Source organism: Ranitomeya imitator, chromosome 1, assembly GCF_032444005.1.
Source record: "Ranitomeya imitator isolate aRanImi1 chromosome 1, aRanImi1.pri, whole genome shotgun sequence".
NCBI classification, from domain to species: Eukaryota; Metazoa; Chordata; class Amphibia; order Anura; family Dendrobatidae; genus Ranitomeya; species Ranitomeya imitator.
Genome location: NC_091282.1, coordinates 100,007,872 through 100,025,687, shown reverse-complemented (window position 1 = coordinate 100,025,687; position 17,816 = coordinate 100,007,872). Strand labels below are relative to the sequence as shown.

Genomic DNA, 17,816 nt, shown 5'->3' with positions numbered 1-17,816 from the left:
AAGAACAGGTCAATAATGTATATTCCCAGAAAAACCCTTTAATTACGTTTTAAATACCGGTAATTAAAAATCCCAATAATCAATTTCACGCCAAGTCCTGAAATGCTGTTAACTCCTTAATGACCAGGCCAGAAAGACTTGATGACCAGTCTTTTTTCCCCCTCCACATTTCAGCAGCCCTAGTGGTTTTATACTGTTTATGGATATGGCCGTTATAAGGCTTTGCTTTATGCAGGAGAAAGTGCATTATTTTTCAGTGACCCTTTGGGGGTTCACAATTTATAAAAAAATATTTGAATTGTAACAATATATATGTATAATTTTACTGTTTACACTTTACAACAAATAACTTGTATCCACAGACACCCCAGTTACAGGGGATAACAGCTTAGAGGTGGGTAAGCTAGGACCCCTAAATTCTTCCAAGCTGAGCAGACACCTGGTGGTGAAGTTATCACTGGGTCCAATAGAAGCGTTGTCGTTGCCAGTGCTTACATTCAGAACAAGCGCCTGTTGAGCATTGTGCATCCTACAAAAAAAGAAATCAAAAAAGGTAATAAAGTGATTTTGTCTTCTGCTCGAGTACAAGAGGAAAATGGCGGACCCACATAAGTCTAGGGCCATAATGTAATGATTACTTTAAGTGCATGTGAACACAACCCCTTTTACACGTGGGCGTAAATGCCAAGTTTTCCAAACGGAAGAGACTTCAGGACTTATTGGCGTATTTGTCCTAAAGCATCTTTTTGACAGTTGTGTCTTTTTGGCAATTTCCTGAGAGTGTGTTTTATTTTTGACTGGCGGTGAGTTATTTGAGTGTTTTTCCAATGTTTTCGGGTGGTCTTTGGCACTGGCATTTTCCAATCACTTTTTTTTTTCTCCGATCTAAAAGAAAGCAGTTTCAAAGTGAAAACACTCAAAAAGACATTCAAGCATCTTTTGAACCTTTCCATTGTGTCATGCCGCTGTCGCTGCCGCCTCCCGCGCCCTGTCATACTCACCTGTCTTTGGCGTTCTGGCACGCCTCCTCTCCTGCGGTGTCCTCCTCTCTGCGCTCGCTCCCGGCCGCTCCTGCTCGTTGGGCGCGCGCACACCAGATTCAGCACTGCGCGTGCGCACCTTTGATATTCCCACTGGCGCTCCTTCTCGTCCTCTCGATCGTCTTGGAGGACCTTCACTCGGAAGTGCTGCGTCGCATCGGTATGTAAGCTGCTCCCACCCTATCCTCTGTGCCTGTAGATCATTTGTGGTTGCAAGTCTTCTTGGCCCCTCGCTAGTGCTGTGTTGTCCCTGTTTCCCCTGATCCTGGTTCTCTGTATTTCTTCCAGCGCCATACCTGTGTGTCTGCTTCCCTGGGTCTCTGCGTTCCAGTGCTCCTGCTCTTCCTGTATTGCCAGTCTTGTGTCCCTGTGCCTTTGCTTCCCTGGGTCTCTTCAGTCCAGTCCCGTGTGCCACCTATCATAGCAGTCCTGCTCCTTTACAGTCCTGTGTCTCTACAGCCTCTGTTTATACAGTCCTGCAACTCTGCACTCCTGTCCTCCGTCCCGTGTCTCTACCAATCTCGCTCATCCGGTATCTCTCCTGGTTCTCCTGGTCCCACGTTTTCTTTTGTCCTTATCAGTATTGTTTTCCCCAGCTTCCGAGGCTATAGTCCCTCACGGGCCTGCCCCTAACTCTCCCTGTATAGGGGGCGGTCCACCTAATCAGCTCGTCCGTGAGGGGTTCGTCGTCACGGTCCAGTGGGTCCACTTTACGTTTTTCTTCGTGCATCGTCACACATTGATTTGTATTGTAAACTACGGCGCATCTTCAGACCACAAAACACCTGAAGGATTGGTCCGCAAGATTGGAGAGGTGTGAGAGTGTTAGCAGGTAGGCCACAGAGGAGGATGTTGCAGTAGTCGAGGCGGGAGATGATGAGGGCATGCACAAGCATTTTAGTAGATTGAGGGTTGAGGAAAGGATGGACTCTGGAAATATTTTTGAGCTGGAGGCGACAGGAGGTGGCGAGAACTTGAATGTGCAGTTTTATTGACAGGGCAGAGTGAAGGGTTACTCCGAGGCAGCGGATTTCTGGTACAGGAGAAAGTGTGATGTCATTTATTGTGATAGATCAGGTAGGGAAATTATGTGAGGTGGAGGAAAGATAATTAGTTCAGATTTGTCCACATTGAGCTTGAGGAAGCGAGAGGAGAAGAAGGAGGATATGGCTGATAGACACTGGGATTCTGGACAGCACAGAGGTGACATTTGGGCCAAAGAGGTAAATCCGAGTGTCATCAGCATATACAGTGAAGGAAATAAGTATTTGATCCCTTGCTGATTTTGTAAGTTTGCCTACTGACAAAGACATGAACAGTCTATAATTTTAAGGGTAGGTTAATTTTAACATTGAGAGATAGAATATCAAAAATAACATCCAGAAAATCACATTGTATAAATTATATAAATTTATTTGCATTTTGCAGTGAAAAATAAGTATTTGATCCCCTAATATCCATTAAGAGTTCTGGCTTCTACAGACCGGTTAGATGTTCCTAATCAACTCGTTACCTGCATTAAAGACAGCTGTCTTACATAGTCACCTTTATAAAAGACTCCTGTTCACAGACTCAAATAATCAGTCAGAATCTAACCTTTACAACATGGGCAAGACCAAAGAGCGTTATAAGGATGTCAGGGACAAGATCATAGCCCCGCACAGAGCTTGAATGGGCTACAAAGACATAAGTAAGACGCTGGGTGAGAAGAAGACAACCTTTGGTGCAATAGTAAGAAAATGGTATACAAAATGAAGGTCAATCGACATCGATCTGGGGCACCATGCAAACTCTCACCTCTTGGGGTATCCTTGATCATGAGGAAGGTGAGAGATCACCCTAAACTACACAGGGGGAACTTGTTAATGATCTCAAGGCAGCTGGGAGCACAGTTACCAAGAAAACCATTGGTAACACATTATGCCGTAAAGGTTTAAAATCCTGCAGTGCGCACAAGGTCCCCCTGCTCAAGAAGGCACATGTGCACGCCCATCTTAAATTTGGCAATGAAAACCTGGATGATTCTGTGACTGATTGGGAGAAGATGCAGTGGTCAGATGAGACAAAAATTTAGCTCTTTGGCATTAACTCAACTCGCCGCGTGTGGAGGAAGAAGAATGCTGCCTATGACCCAAAGAACACCGTCCCCACTGTCAAGCATGGAGGTGGAAACATTAGGTTTTGGGGGTGTTTCTCTGCTAAGGTCACAGGACTACTTCACCGCATCAATGGGAGAATGGATGGAGCCATGTACTGTAAAATCCAGAGTGACAATCTCCAGGACATTAAAATTGGGTCGTGGCAGGGTCTTCCAGCAAGACAATGAGCCAAAACATACAGCCAAGGCAACAAAGGAGTGGCTCAAAAAAAACACATTAAGGTCATGGAGTGGCCTAGCCAGACCTTAATCCCATAGAAAACTTATGGAGGGAGTTGAAGCTCCGAGTTGCCAAGCGATAGCCTCAAAATCTTAATGATTTAGAAATGATCTGCAAAGAGCAGTGGACCATAATTCCTCCTGCCATGTGTGCAAACCTCATCATCAACTACAAAAAAATCTGACTGCTGTGCTTGCCAACAAGGGTTTTCCCACCAAATATTAGGCCTTGTTTGCCAGAGGGATCAAATACTTATTTCTCACTGCAAAATGCAAATCAATTTATACAAAGTGGTTTTCTGGATTTTATTTTTGACATTCTATATCTCAATGTTACTCATAACTGTTCATGTCTTTGTCAGTGGGCAAACTTACAAAATCAGCAAGGGATCAAATAATTATTTCCTTGACTGTAGATAGTACTGGAAGCCATAGGACTTTATGAGTTGTCCCAGGCCAAGGGTATAAATGGAGAAGACTAGGGGTCCTAGGAGAGAGCCTTGAGGGTCATCTACGAGAGATGGCGAGATGAGGAGATAGTGTGGCAGTAGGAAACGGTAAATGTGCGGTTGGTAAGGTATGAGGAGATCCTGGATTGGGCAAGGTCTTTGACACCAAAGGAAGAAAGGATTTGTAGTAGGAGGCAGTGGTCAACTATGTCGAAGGCAAAGGACAGGTCTGGAAGGAGGAGTATAGAGAATTGTCTGTTAGCTTTGGCTGTAAGTCGCTAGTAATTTTGGTCAAGGCATCATTTTGGAATGATGGGGGCCGAAGCCAGATTGTAGGCTATCAAAGAGTGAGTTAGATGCAAAGTGAGAGGAAATTTCAGCATGGACGTGCTGCTCAAGGAATTTGGAAGCAAATGGGAGAAATTAATACGAAAAATATGAGCAAGTTGCTCTTATATAGAAATGGATATGTTAAATCTTTTGAGCATTTTCTGGGAGATTTTTCAGGCAGAACCGCCAGACAAAATAGACATTGTGTGAACGTACCCCTATGGGGAGAGTGATGGATTCTAGTAAGAAGCGGTTAAAGGTCTCACTGCACAATCTCTACTGACTTACGGCACTGATCGCACTCGTGATGGGCAGTTCAGGGTGGAATTTTTGCATATTTTATTGTGCTTACTCGTTGCTAAATTGTGGCAATCAACAGGATGCTAAGACTATTCAAGACAAGCAAATAATTTAGTCAGTAAACAGGCGACTAGGGTGCAGTGACAGGACGTTTGTGCTTTTTGAACACAGCGACTGATTTGTAAAATAAATGATGTCTTTAGTGGCTTCTGTAGGACGCCGTCTCTTTAAAGCTCAGCTTGACACATCCTTAGTGCAGAAATTACTATGTGCAGATTTTCGGGAAGTTGGGATCATTTCTGACTGAGTCAGCGGGATACTCGGCTCATGATTAATGCCCTCTGTCAGCGAGGATTATTGAAAGTCTTTGATGACAGGTCTGTACTGTAACACTGGCTTCAAATGGTAGAAGGTTCAACAGCTGAGATGTAAAATAATACCATTGTGTCACTTCACATCACAAGTGCTCACAAATTAGAAGAAAGACAAAAAAGGAAAAAGAAACAGCAGAAATTCGGTGAACTTACTGGTAAAAAAAAAGTTGTACTGTAAGCTTGAAGATAAACGTTCACCTTTAATCAGAGGTCCAACCAATATTACGTCTGCATATGGGATGGTACTCTGTTAGGGGCCATCAAATTGTGACTGTCTATAGTCTCCACTAGAGGGAGCTGACTGAAGATTGATTTACCAAACTTCCTTATAAACGTGTAAAAATACCTCCGAAATGTGGCTTCTTTTCCCACTGATGAGCCACTTCTCCTCCCCCTCCACTAAACATTAGCTAAAAAATTCAGCTTAAACCTAACAGACCACAGCTCCATATTAAAGTCTATAGAGTAAGAAGTAAGACATACAAGGAAAAAGAAGTAGGGGCTGAGACGAAAAGAAGTAGTGAAATACACACATAGGATGCTGTAGTTTTCTAGTAAGGGTGATATCTCACCCCAGAGCCGTATTCACATCTACCCTGCTCAGTATATGCTGCAGCTACTGCTTGCAAGGGTGTGCTATAGAGATATAGGGAAACAGGATCTCCTCATGGCTCTGTGCACTGAATATGGATGACAATATAGTAGATAGTCTACACCCACTAGCTCGGGGACAACTGATAAGTAAAGAGAGAGGTAACAATGTAGGATTTAAGTCATATGATGGACAGAAATCACTTTATTCCTTAGGTACACAGATAATTCTGGAGGTGACCTGAAACTGCAAGTATGCTTTCCAAGGCATTTTTGACTACTATGATCGATATCAGATCAGTGGAAGTCCGACAAGTGGCATCCCCACGGATCAGATGTTATCAGATGGATGTGAGCGGCACATGGAGTGTAACACTGCGGTTTCTTCTTACTCTTTAGTTACTCCTGGCTACAGCAGGTCAGTCCCAACAGGCCATCCATGTACAATGTGGAGACCACCATCTGCCGCTGTATGCTGGTGGTCTCAAAGGCCAAACATGCAAAAATCAAAATGATCGCCACAGTAGTTACTTCTGACATTAAAAGAATTCTCTGTAGTGGAATAACCCATTTAAGAAAACTAATCTTAAAGGAATCTGTCAGAAGATTTTTTGCTACCTAATCTGAGAGAAGCACAATGTAGGAAAAAGAGCTTCCTGCGATTGTCATTTAGTTATCTGGATGTGATACAATTAGGGTATGTTTCCACGGTCAGGAAACCTTCAGGATTTGCTACAGATTGGGCACTGCGTACAGCCGCAGCGTCCCATCCGCAGCGGCCAGATGTTACAGCACAGTGGAGGGGATATTATGAAATCCCATCTCCACACTGCGTGCAGCCACGCATCCGGCGGCCCTGCGTAACCGGACATGCGGAGCGTCTTTCCAGACCGCAGCATGTCTATTTATCTTACGGAGATGCTCCGTCTCCACAAGATAAATAACACAGTTATGTATAGGATGCGGTGATTCCACATGTGTTCAATGATCACATCCGGAATTACCGCGCGTACAACAGGGGGTGGCGCTCTGGGCACAGTGGGGTATCCGCTGCATCCAAAGCGCAGGAATTCCTGACGGTGGAAACATAGCCTAAGAGTTTTTAGCTGTAGCATGTAGCAGAGCTCAGAAAGCTGCATTCACCAACTCCACAGCTTTCTATGTACAGTTGTGCTCAAAAGTTTACATACCCCGGCAGAATTTTTGCTTTCTCTGCCTTTTTTGCAGAGAATATGAATGATAACTAGAGATGAGCGAGTATACTCGTTGCTCGGGTTTTCCAGAGAACGCTCGGGTGGTCTCCGAGTATGTATAAGTGCTCGGAGATTTAGTTTTTGTTGACACAGCTGCATGATTTACAGCTGCTAACCAGGCTGAGTACCTGTGAGGAATGCCTGATTGCTAGGGAATCCCCACATTTATTCAAGCCATGTAGCAGCTGTAAATCATTCAGCTGATGTGAGGAAAACTAAATCTCTGAGCACTTACAAATACTCGGAGACCACCCGAGCAATGAGTATACTCGCTCATCACTAATGATTACACCAAAACTTTTACTCCATTCATGGTTAGTGGTTGGGTGAAGCCATTTAATGCCAAACTACTGTGTTTTTAAATCATAATGACAACCCAAAACATCCAAATGACCCTGATCAAAAGTTTGCATACCCTGGTGATTTTGGCCTGATAACATCCACAGAAGTTGACACAAGTGGGTTTGAATGGCTACTAAAGGTAACATCCTCACCTGTGACCTGTTTGCTTGTAATCAGTGTGTGTGCATAAAAGCTGAGTGAGTTTCTAGGATCCAGACAGACTCTTGCATCTTTCATCCAGCCACTGACATTTCTGGATTGTGAGTCATGGGGAAAGCAAAAGAATTGTCAATGGATCTACGGGAAAAGGTAGTTGAACTGTATAAAACAGGAAAGGGATACAAAAAGATATCCAAGGAATTGATGTCAGTCAGCAGCGTTCAAACTCGGATTAACAAGTGGAAAATTGGGGGCTCTGTCAAAACAAAACCATGGTCAGGTAGACCAATAAAAATGTCATTCACAACTGCCAGGAAAATTGATCGGGATGCAAAGAAAAACACACAAATAACATCAGCTAAAATACAGGACTATCTGAAAACTAGCGGAGCGGCTGTTTCAAGATGCTCAATATAGAGGCACTTGAAGAAAAATAGGCTGCATGGTCGAGTCGCCAGAAGAAAGCCATTACTGCACAAATGAGACAAAATGTCTCACCTACAATACGCAAAACAGCACAGAGACAAGCCTCAACACTTCTGGAACAAGGTAATTTGGAGTGATGAGACCAAAATTGAACGTTTTGGCCACAACCATAAACATTACATTTGGAGAGAGGTCAACAAGGCCTATGATGAAAGGAACACCATTCCTACTGTAAAGCATGGAGGTGGATCGCTGATGTTTTGGGGATGTGTGAGCTACAAAGGCACAGGAAACTTGGTCAAATGTTATGATCTGGTGGTTAGGACAAATAGTGGACTTGGTAGTTAGAGCACCAGAAAAGACCTGATAGCACATTAATACAGGACAAGCTCTGGGAAGTGGAACCTCTGCTGACCGCAATCCCTAATCCTATCACGCACACTAGAAATAGCCGTGGAGCGCTCCTATCATGACCTAGGCACCTCGTCACAGCCTCAGAACTAGCTAGCCCTAGAGATAGGAAAAACAAGCCTATCTTGCCTCAGAGAAAATTCCCCAAAAGAAAAGGCAGCCCCCCACATATATTGACTGTGAGTAAGATGAAATCACAAACACAGAGATGAAATAGATTTAGCAAAGAGAGGCCCAACTTACTAAACAGACAGAAGACCCTACAAAAGCCACACAGAGAGTGCAGGGAAAAATACCGACTAACGGAGCGGAGGCACCCCTCTGCGTCCCAGAGCTTCCAGCAAGGAAGGCAAAAATTCACATAAGCATGCTGGACAGAAAAAATAGCAAACAAGAAAAAAGCAAAGCAAAACTTAGCTTCTGCTGGAGGAAACAGGTAACTAGGAAGATCCAGGAGCGAACTAGACCAATGCTACAACATTGACAGCTGGCATCGGACAAGGATCCAAGTGGAGTTAAATAGAGCAGCCCACTAACGAATTAGCCTCGTCACCTGTAGAAGGAAACTCAGAAACACCCACAGGCATCAGAGAAAGTCCATAGACAGAACCAGCCGAAGTACCATTCATGACCACAGGAGGGAGCCCGAAAACAGAATTCACAACAGTCAAAGTTGAAGGAAAGATGATAGGAAGTCACTGCACGAGGAGCAAAATCAATAAAAACTACAAGCAACTAAACTACCAGACAAAAACAAAGGAAGGGAAATCCACTGTAATTTCAATTATGGCAAGTAAAAAAAGTGCTCAGTATTGTATTCCCCTTATTCCTTCAGGGAGTGTACGTGTGACCGAGCTTCCCTCTTAGTGGTGTCTCTTAAGTTATGGTACCATTGTGTTTAATTGTCTAATGCAGTCCATGACTGTCATACCTCCCAACTTTTGAAGCTGGGAAAGAGGGACAAAGTTAGCGGCGCGCAACGCGTGCCGCGGCAAATTTTAGGCCACGCCTCTGACCACACCCATTCACTAGTCACACCCATATCCACGTCTCAACCACACCCATTTAGCACTGCTGATCACACTGTTCATAAAGAATAATTATAAACAAAAAATATGGCCACAGTGCTACATACTGCATAATGGCCACACATGATGCTCAATACTGTATAATGGCCACACATGATGCTCCATACTGTATAACGGCCACACAGTGCTCCATACTGTATAATGGCCGCACATGATGCTCCATACTGTATAATGACCCCACATGATGCTCAATACTGTATAATGGCCCCACATGATGCTCCATACTGTATAACGGCCACACATGATGCTACATACTGTATAACGGCCACACATGATGCTCCATACTGTATAATAGCCACACATGATGCTCCATACTGTTTAATGGCCATACATGATGCTCCATACTGTATAATGGCCCCACATGATGCTCCATACTGTATAACGGCCACACATGATGCTACATACTGTATAACGGCCACACATGATGCTACATACTGTATAACGGCCACACATGATGCTCCATACTGTATAATAGCCACACATGATGCTCCATACTGTATAACGGCCACACATGATGCTCCATACTGTATAACGGCCACACATGATGCTCCATACTGTATAATAGCCACACATGATGCTCCATACTGTATAATGACCACACATGATGCTCCATACTGTATAATGGCCCCACATGATGCTCTATACTGTATAATGGCCCCACATGATGCTCCATACTGTATAATGGCCCCACATGATGCTCCATACTGTATAATGGCCCCACATGATGCTCCATACTGTATAATGGCCCCACATGATGCTCCATACTATATAATGGCCCCACATGATGCTCTATACTGTATAATGGCCCCACATGATGCTCCATACTGTATAATGGCCCCACATGATGCTCAATACTGTATAATGGCCACACATGATGCTCCATACTGTATAATGGCCACACATGATGCTCCATACTGTATAATGGCCACACATGATGCTCCATACTGTATAATGATCGCACATGATGCTCCATACTGTATATTGGCCGCACATGATACTTCGTACCGTATAATGGCCACACATAGCTACTCCTACACACGCGACTGCGCTCCGTACACTTTGCATACACGGCTCCGCTCCATACACACGGCTCCACTCCATACATCTCAAACACACACGGCTCCGTTCCGTTCACCTCATACACATTCAGCTCCGCTCCATACACCTCATACACACACGGCTCCGCTCCATACACCTCATACACATACGGCTCCGCTCCATACATCTCGTACACACGGCACTATGTACACCTCATACACACACCGCTCCGCTCCATACACATTGCAGAAGCTGCTCCGCTCCGTATACCTTGCACACACACGGCTCCGCTGCGTACACCTCATACACATACGGCTCCTCTCCATACATCTCGTACACACACGGCACTACTCCGTACACCTCGTAGACACACACGGCTCCGCTCTATACACATTGCACACTCTGCTCCGCTCCGTATACCTTGCACACACATGGCTCTGCTCCGCACACCTCGTACACACGTGGCTCTGCTCTGTACACCTCGTACACACGTGGCTCCACTCCATACACCTTTCACACTCTGCTCTCATCCGAACACCTCTTACACACGACTCCGTGCTCTGTACACCCCTTACACACACGGCTCCGCTCCGTACACCTTTCACATGCTGCTCTGCTCCGTACACCTCGTACACAAGCGGCTGCGCTCCATACACCTCATGCACACGGCTCCGTACACCTCGTACACACGGCTCCGTACACCTCGTACACACGCGGCTGTGCTCCGTACACCTCGTACACACGCGGCTGTGCTCCGTACACCTCGTACACACGGCTTCGTACACCTCGTACACAGGCGGCTGTGCTCCATACACCTCTTACACACACGGCTCCGCTCCGTACACCTCGTACACACGCGGCTGTGCTCTGTACACCCCTTACACACGGCTCCGCTCCGTACACCTTTCACATGCTGCTCTGCTCCGTACACCTCGTACACACGCGGCTGCGCTCCGTACACCTCATGCACACGGCTCCGTACACCTCGTACACACGGCTCCGTACACCTCGTACACACGCGGCTGCGCTCCGTACACCTCATGCACACGGCTCCGTACACCCCTTACACACACGGCTCTGCTACATCCACCCTGTAAACACCTCCTGACCTCACACATACGCTGCCTTACCCTCCTCCGGCGCCATGGCAACCAGCAAAGTCTTGTACACGGAGGTCCTCCTCCCGAATCCGATCATGTGACCCCTGACTCCTCCCATCCTGTGACCTCATCACAGGTCCTGTGCACAGAGCAGCCATTATGTGCTTCTGTGCTGGCCGGGTGCAGGGAGCTCTCAGCTGACCGACCGGGTGATTCACATACCTCCCAACCAGTGCGGGACAATTAATGTCCCGCCCGGGATCGCGGGGCTGACTGTCAAAATCAGGACAGTCCCGCTGGATCCGGGACGGTTGGGAGGTATGTGACTGTATTAAGGGCTATGATGCCATGCCACAATGCTGGCTTGATTTATTGACACCTAGCCATAAGGTGACTATAGAGGGAATGGAAATACATAGTAGGTTATGAATATTGGTTGCTAGTGTAGACAGTCACTTGGCCACTATCTATGTACCTTTGCGCCGCACATATGCACTTTTTCTTCCTCTTGCCTGTATTAATATATATTTTATAATAAAATGATTTACGGTATGTGCACACGATGCAGATTTAGTGCAGAACTGCAGCAGATTTTTCTGCAGCAGAAACGCTGCAGAACTGCACTGTGATTTACAGTACAATGTAAATCAATGTGAAAAAAAAAAAAAAGCTGTGCACATGGTGCAGAAAAATCTGCGCAGAAACGCTGCAGATTTCAAAGAAGTGCATGTCACTTCTTTTGTGCAGTTCTGCAGCGTTTCTGCACCCTCCATAATAGAAATCCATTGGTAAAAAACGCATCAAAAACGCATCAAAAAACGCATAAAAAACGCACCTGCGGATTCTGCCAGCAGATGCAGATTTAGTGCAGATTTTATGCAGAAAATTCTGCACCAAATCTACATCGTGTGCACACAGCCTTAAGCTTTTGTATTACACTTTGGGCTTTGTGATCGTTCTTCTTTTCTTTTTCATGTCTCCAAACAAAGCGAAGAATGAATCAGCCAGCTGCACAATGACAAGCAGTGATCTGTTCTCTGAAACATTCAGGCGTTTCACACTATATAGTTTTAACCCTGTAATAACCACCAATATGACTTAAAACTGGCCTGCAATATAAGAAAATAACATACCCCTACGGGCGACAATCCTGCAGGTTTTAGTAATGTACATGCACAAAGTGCAATTTAACCTGACATAGCTGTCATAGTAATGATTCAAAGTGAACACAGAGCAAGATCAATAAAGAAAGGTAACGTGGACTGTCAATGGAATTACCTGGGGGACCGCGCTGCCACCCACCCCAATGCGCGTTTCGGCGTAGTACCTTCTTCCGGGGGATACTTTGCACTTTGTGCATGTACATTACTAAAACCTACTCACTAAGTGATGGATATGTACTGCTATTGTTTTGTATATTTGCACAATGCACTTGCACTTTTGGAGCTGATTGTGGAGCATATATTTGTTTACAATATTTGGACATTGTATACCTGTTGGGCACGGTGTTGTCACCTGTTTTGGTGAATCCTTGTCATTTCATGCTATCCCTAATATGTTTTTTATTATTTGTGATCTTACCCGTGACTAAATAAAGTAAATAGTTTTATATTTAGTTCTCGTAGTGAACTGGTGTAATACATCCTAGCACCCTTGATATTGTATTTGAGGTGCCTGTGTGGTCTGGTATACAGTACAGACCAAAAGTTTGGACACACCTTCTCATTTAAAGATTTTTCTGTATTTTCATGACTATGAAAATTGTACATTTACAATGAAGGCATCAAAACTATGAATTAACACATGTGGAATTATATACTTAACAAAAAAGTGTGAAACAGCTGAAATTATGTTTTATATTCTAGGTTCTTCAAAGTAGCCACCTTTTACTTTGATGACTGCTTTGCACACTCTTGGCATTCTCTTGATGAGCTTCAAGAGGTAGTCACTGGGAATGGTCTTCCAACAATCTTGAAGGAGTTCCCAGAGATGTTTAGCACTTGTTGGCCCTTTTGCCTTCACTCTGCGGTCCAGCTCACCCCAAACCATCTCGATTGGGTTCAGGTCTGGTGACTGTGGAGGCCAGGTTATCTGGCGTAGCACCCCGTCACTCTCCTTCTTGGTCAAATAGCCCTTACACAGCCTGGAGGTGTGTTTGGGGTCATTGTCCTGTTGAAAAATAAATGATGGTCCAACTAAACGCAAACCGGATGGAATAGCATGCCGCTGCAAGATGCTGTGGTAGCCATGCTGGTTCAGTATGCCTTCAACTTTGAATAAATCCCCAACAGTGTCACCAGCAAAGCACCATCACACCTCCTCCTCCATGCTTCACGGTGGGAACCAGGCATGTAGAGTCCATCCGTTCACCTTTTCTGCGTCGCACAAAGACACCGTGGTTGGAACCAAAGATCTCAAACTTGGACTCATCAGACCAAAGCACAGATTTCCACTGGTCCAATGTCCATTCCTTGTGTTCTTTAGCCCAAACAAGTATCTTCTGCTTGTTGCCTGTCCTTAGCAGTGGTTTCCTAGCAGCTATTTTACCATGAAGGCCTGCTGAACAAAATCTCCTCTTAACAATTGTTGTAGAGATGTGTCTGCTGCTAGAACTCTGTGTGGCATTGTCCTGGCCTCTAATCTGAGCTGCTGGTAACCTGTGATTTCTGAGGCTAGTGACTCAAATAAACTTATCCTCAGAAGCAGAGGTGACTCTTGGTCTTCCTTTCCTGGGGTGGTCCTCATGTGTGCCAGTTTCTTGGTAGCGCTTGATGGTTTTTGCCACTGAACTTGGGAACACTTTCAAAGTTTTTCCAATTTTTCGGACTGACTCACTTTCATTTCTTAAAGTAATGATGGCCACTCATTTTTCTTTACTTAGCTGCTTTTTTCTTGTCATAATACAAATTCTAACAGTCTATTCAGTAGGACTATCAGCTGTGTATCCACCAGACTTCTGCACAACACAACTGATGGTCCCAACACCATTTATAAGGCAAGAAATCCCACTTATTAAACCTGACAGGGCACACCTGTGAAGTGAAAACCATTTCCGGTGACTACCTCTTGAAGCTCATTAAGAGAATACCAAGAGTTTGCAAAGCAGTCATCACAACAAAAGGTGGCTACTTTGAAGAACCTAGAATATAAGACATATTTTCAGTTGTTTCACACTTTTTTGTTAACTACATAATTCCACATGTGTTAATTCATAGTGTGAATGTACAATTTTCATAGTCATGAAAATACAGAAAAATCTTTAAATGAGAAGGTGTGTCCAAACTTTTGGTCTGTACTGTAGATGAATCTCTTACTGACATGTCTGCCCACAGACATTTAGAAAATCCCCTTTTGCAGGTTGATAAAGAGAAAAGTTCCTATTCAAAGACAGCAAGCAGAGGTCACAAAAATGGTGGAAGTTAGACAAGGAGTATTGGCGGTCAGATATAAAGATGTGTTTTCTGTCCAGGCCCAATAAGACACGGCCGTCATTTATGGTCCATTTTCTGTCCCCACGATATCACGCACCCAGACGGACTACCACCCACACCCAGGCCTAGTCATCGTTGTTACCCCTGTACCTGAAGTACTCATCTCATGGTCAGATTTTGCCATTGAACAAAGGACATGATTGCTGCTTTCTGGGATTTGGAGCGACATCAATCAGTAGCGTAAATTACCTCAGTTTATAAAGCAACTAGTCTCAATATCATACAGAAAGTGTTTGAGAAATGACGGCCTCGCTCCGTCCGGGATCCACCATCAGTGAATCTACAGTGACATCTACTGGTACAGACGTCTGTTCTTTACAGCCTGGCCCTCCAAAAATGGAGCTGGAGAATAATGAGTCTGCCAACAAATATAGAAAACTGCGGCACCTCATGACCACGGCATGTCTGTCCTCATCTATTACTCATATATTTGGTCCCATAAATTTTCCCTATGAAACCATGTTTTTTTTAATTTTTGCTTTGCCATGTGTGGTTTTGTATATTAGGGTTATGGATTAATGTATGGCGGTAGGAAAACTAGAGCAGCTGTCCATAACCTTCTCTGCCACTTGTTCTCTGCCACAGAACATACCATGGATGTTTAGGGTAAAAGTTATTCCCAGAAAAGCAAGTTATCTGGGGGGCCAACAGACCCAGGTATCCGAAGATCGAAAAAGGGCCTCTTTCTCTCGTCTTCAAACAAGAGGAGATGCGCACACTCGGCCTCTGCTCCACTCATCGTCTATGGGACTGCTGGAAATAGCCAAGTGTTGTACTACTGTAGATAGTTCCATAGACAATGAATGGTGTAGGGGCCAAGCGCGAGCGTAACTTTCAAGGAGAGTTCCAGAGTCATCACATTGAGAATGCTGGAGATCCCAACGGTTGGAAATAGCTCAGTGCTGTACACAACAGTCCCATAGACAATGGAGATAACCCCAACAGTTATCTCCTAACTTGCTTTTTCAGGAATAACCCTGATATGTCTATCTATCTAGACAGAGAGATTTTGGCCAATAATTGACCTCCTTTCAGTGTATGAATTTGCTTTGAAAGTCCACAGCATGTCACTCTAAGAGACAGATCTCACCCTTTCTGTTGTTGCCGCCTTCAAACACACAGGACCTAACAATACGATCTCACAGTTATTTTTACATGGATTTTTAAGTGGATCCATGCCAAAATCAATATAAAAAACACTTTAAAAACGCTACGAAAAAGCTGCCTATTCATGTCAATGGGAAATCCACATTAATATTCATATAAAAGGTATTAATAAACCAAGATGCATAAAATAAATGGAGCGACATGGCACTTCTTTGATTCCGAAACATTTTTTATGTGGCTTTCGGAGTGTTAACATAGAGGATTTTCAGGAGGGCATAAAATCTAATTTCAATGTAAATCCATTTCAGACATCAATGCGTTTTTTGATGAGGGTTTTCAGATATGATGCATTTTTTAAAGCTCTCCCCCCCCCCCAACACAATTTTTGCAGCCTTTTAGGCTATGTGCACACGTTGAGTAACATTTCTTTCGCAACATTTTTTCAGCGTTTTTTTGGGGGGCCACTCATTGCTTTCAATGGGTGAAATATGCTGAAAAAACACTGAAAGAAGTGACTTGTTGCATTCTGCAAAAACCAAGGTATTGCGCAAGATACTGAGGACGAAAAAAAAAAACAAGTTGTGTGCGTGCGATTTCTAAAATCTTAAGACTTTGCTGGTACTGTAAAACAAAGCAGAAAATTTTCATTAAAAAAATGAACAAAAAGCTGAAAAACGTGCGAACATAGCCTTGTACTTCAATGTAAATTTTCGTGCAGATTCCACAAGGAATCCATATCCCATGTTTAACATGTCACTTTGCTTTTTCCTTGGCGCGGTTTTCAAAATCTTATGAGACATAGCAATGTGGATTTTGACCATATAATCGTAAAGAAAAATATTCAAAGAGTAATTGAAGCAGTTTTGGAGACGATCCACATAAAAAAAAATAATCCCACTGCAGCAGCCCACTCTGACTGTGCTGCGGAGCATTACATACCAGGGGGAAACATACCAGGGGTCCGGCCATATACATATTATTTTCTGTCAATGTACAATTGTTCTCTTACTGCTGTCTGCCATGACACCAGCAGATTTCCATTCCTCTGACACATTTATAAAACATCATACTGCGTCAAGTCTCCAAATCAGTCATTTAGGATTGCACAAGAATGCGTCATCCCACTATAAATTGTCAGTGATGAATAAATCAGAGCCTGCATTATGGATGAGGCCGCGAGAATGAGGACAGGGTCTTTGCACTAACACATACTAAAATACATCACAATTAATAATTTACATTGGTTTTGTATCGGGGAAGTAGAAGATAAAACCTCGCCATGATGAGAGGAGCGCAACAAGAAAGCAACAACCTGGGACGCATTGCACTAGAAAAATGGGACTTACTTCGGGGCCACCCTTCTCCAGTAGCGATCGATCCCGTTCTTAAAGTAGAGCACGGCGAGCCATCGCACGTTCACATCCAGGGAATGATTGGAGAAGATATTCTACAAGCAAAAACACAGCAAGTTACAAGACAGAAGTTATAGCCAAAGGAAACACACAAAGTAAGAAAGGAATAAAGTAATTTGTGGTAGTACATTTTCCTTGTTCACACTGGTATCTTTTTCTTTTTGATAGTTTCAGAATTTTGTATTTTGCAAGGCAAGAATACCAAAACTATGGGTAAAAAATATAAAAAAAACACAAAACAAAAACAAACTCAACACATAGAGAGTGATCAGAATCCCTTTGAAAACATATAAAGGCCAATTCATCAAGATTGGGGCTTAGTATGCCAAGCGTGCGCCGGAGTGAGGTGCACCAAATCCATTCATAAATGGTCTTTTTAATAAATTTGGAATATTTCAGAGGCAGAAATATCACACCAGTTAGTGACATTTCTGCCTTAAATTTATGTTGTTTTTGTGGAGTCAATAATGATACGTGGAATTTGTTAGGCTGGGCTCAAACATTGGGTGGGACGGATTTTTAAAAAAA

The 17,816-nt window shown here is 43.9% G+C and overlaps 1 protein-coding gene across 3 annotated transcripts in view; it reads right to left on the bottom strand.

Moving 5' to 3' along the window:
• IPO11 (importin 11) overlaps window positions 1-17,816 on the bottom strand; it is a 628,234-nt gene that overhangs the window by 583,331 nt on the left and 27,087 nt on the right. For all 3 annotated transcript variants that reach the window (XM_069749262.1, XM_069749270.1, XM_069749278.1), the window contains exon 3: window positions 17,223-17,323. In XM_069749262.1, coding sequence (XP_069605363.1) covers window positions 17,223-17,323 — 101 coding nt within the window. The remainder of the gene's footprint in view (window positions 1-17,222; window positions 17,324-17,816) is intronic.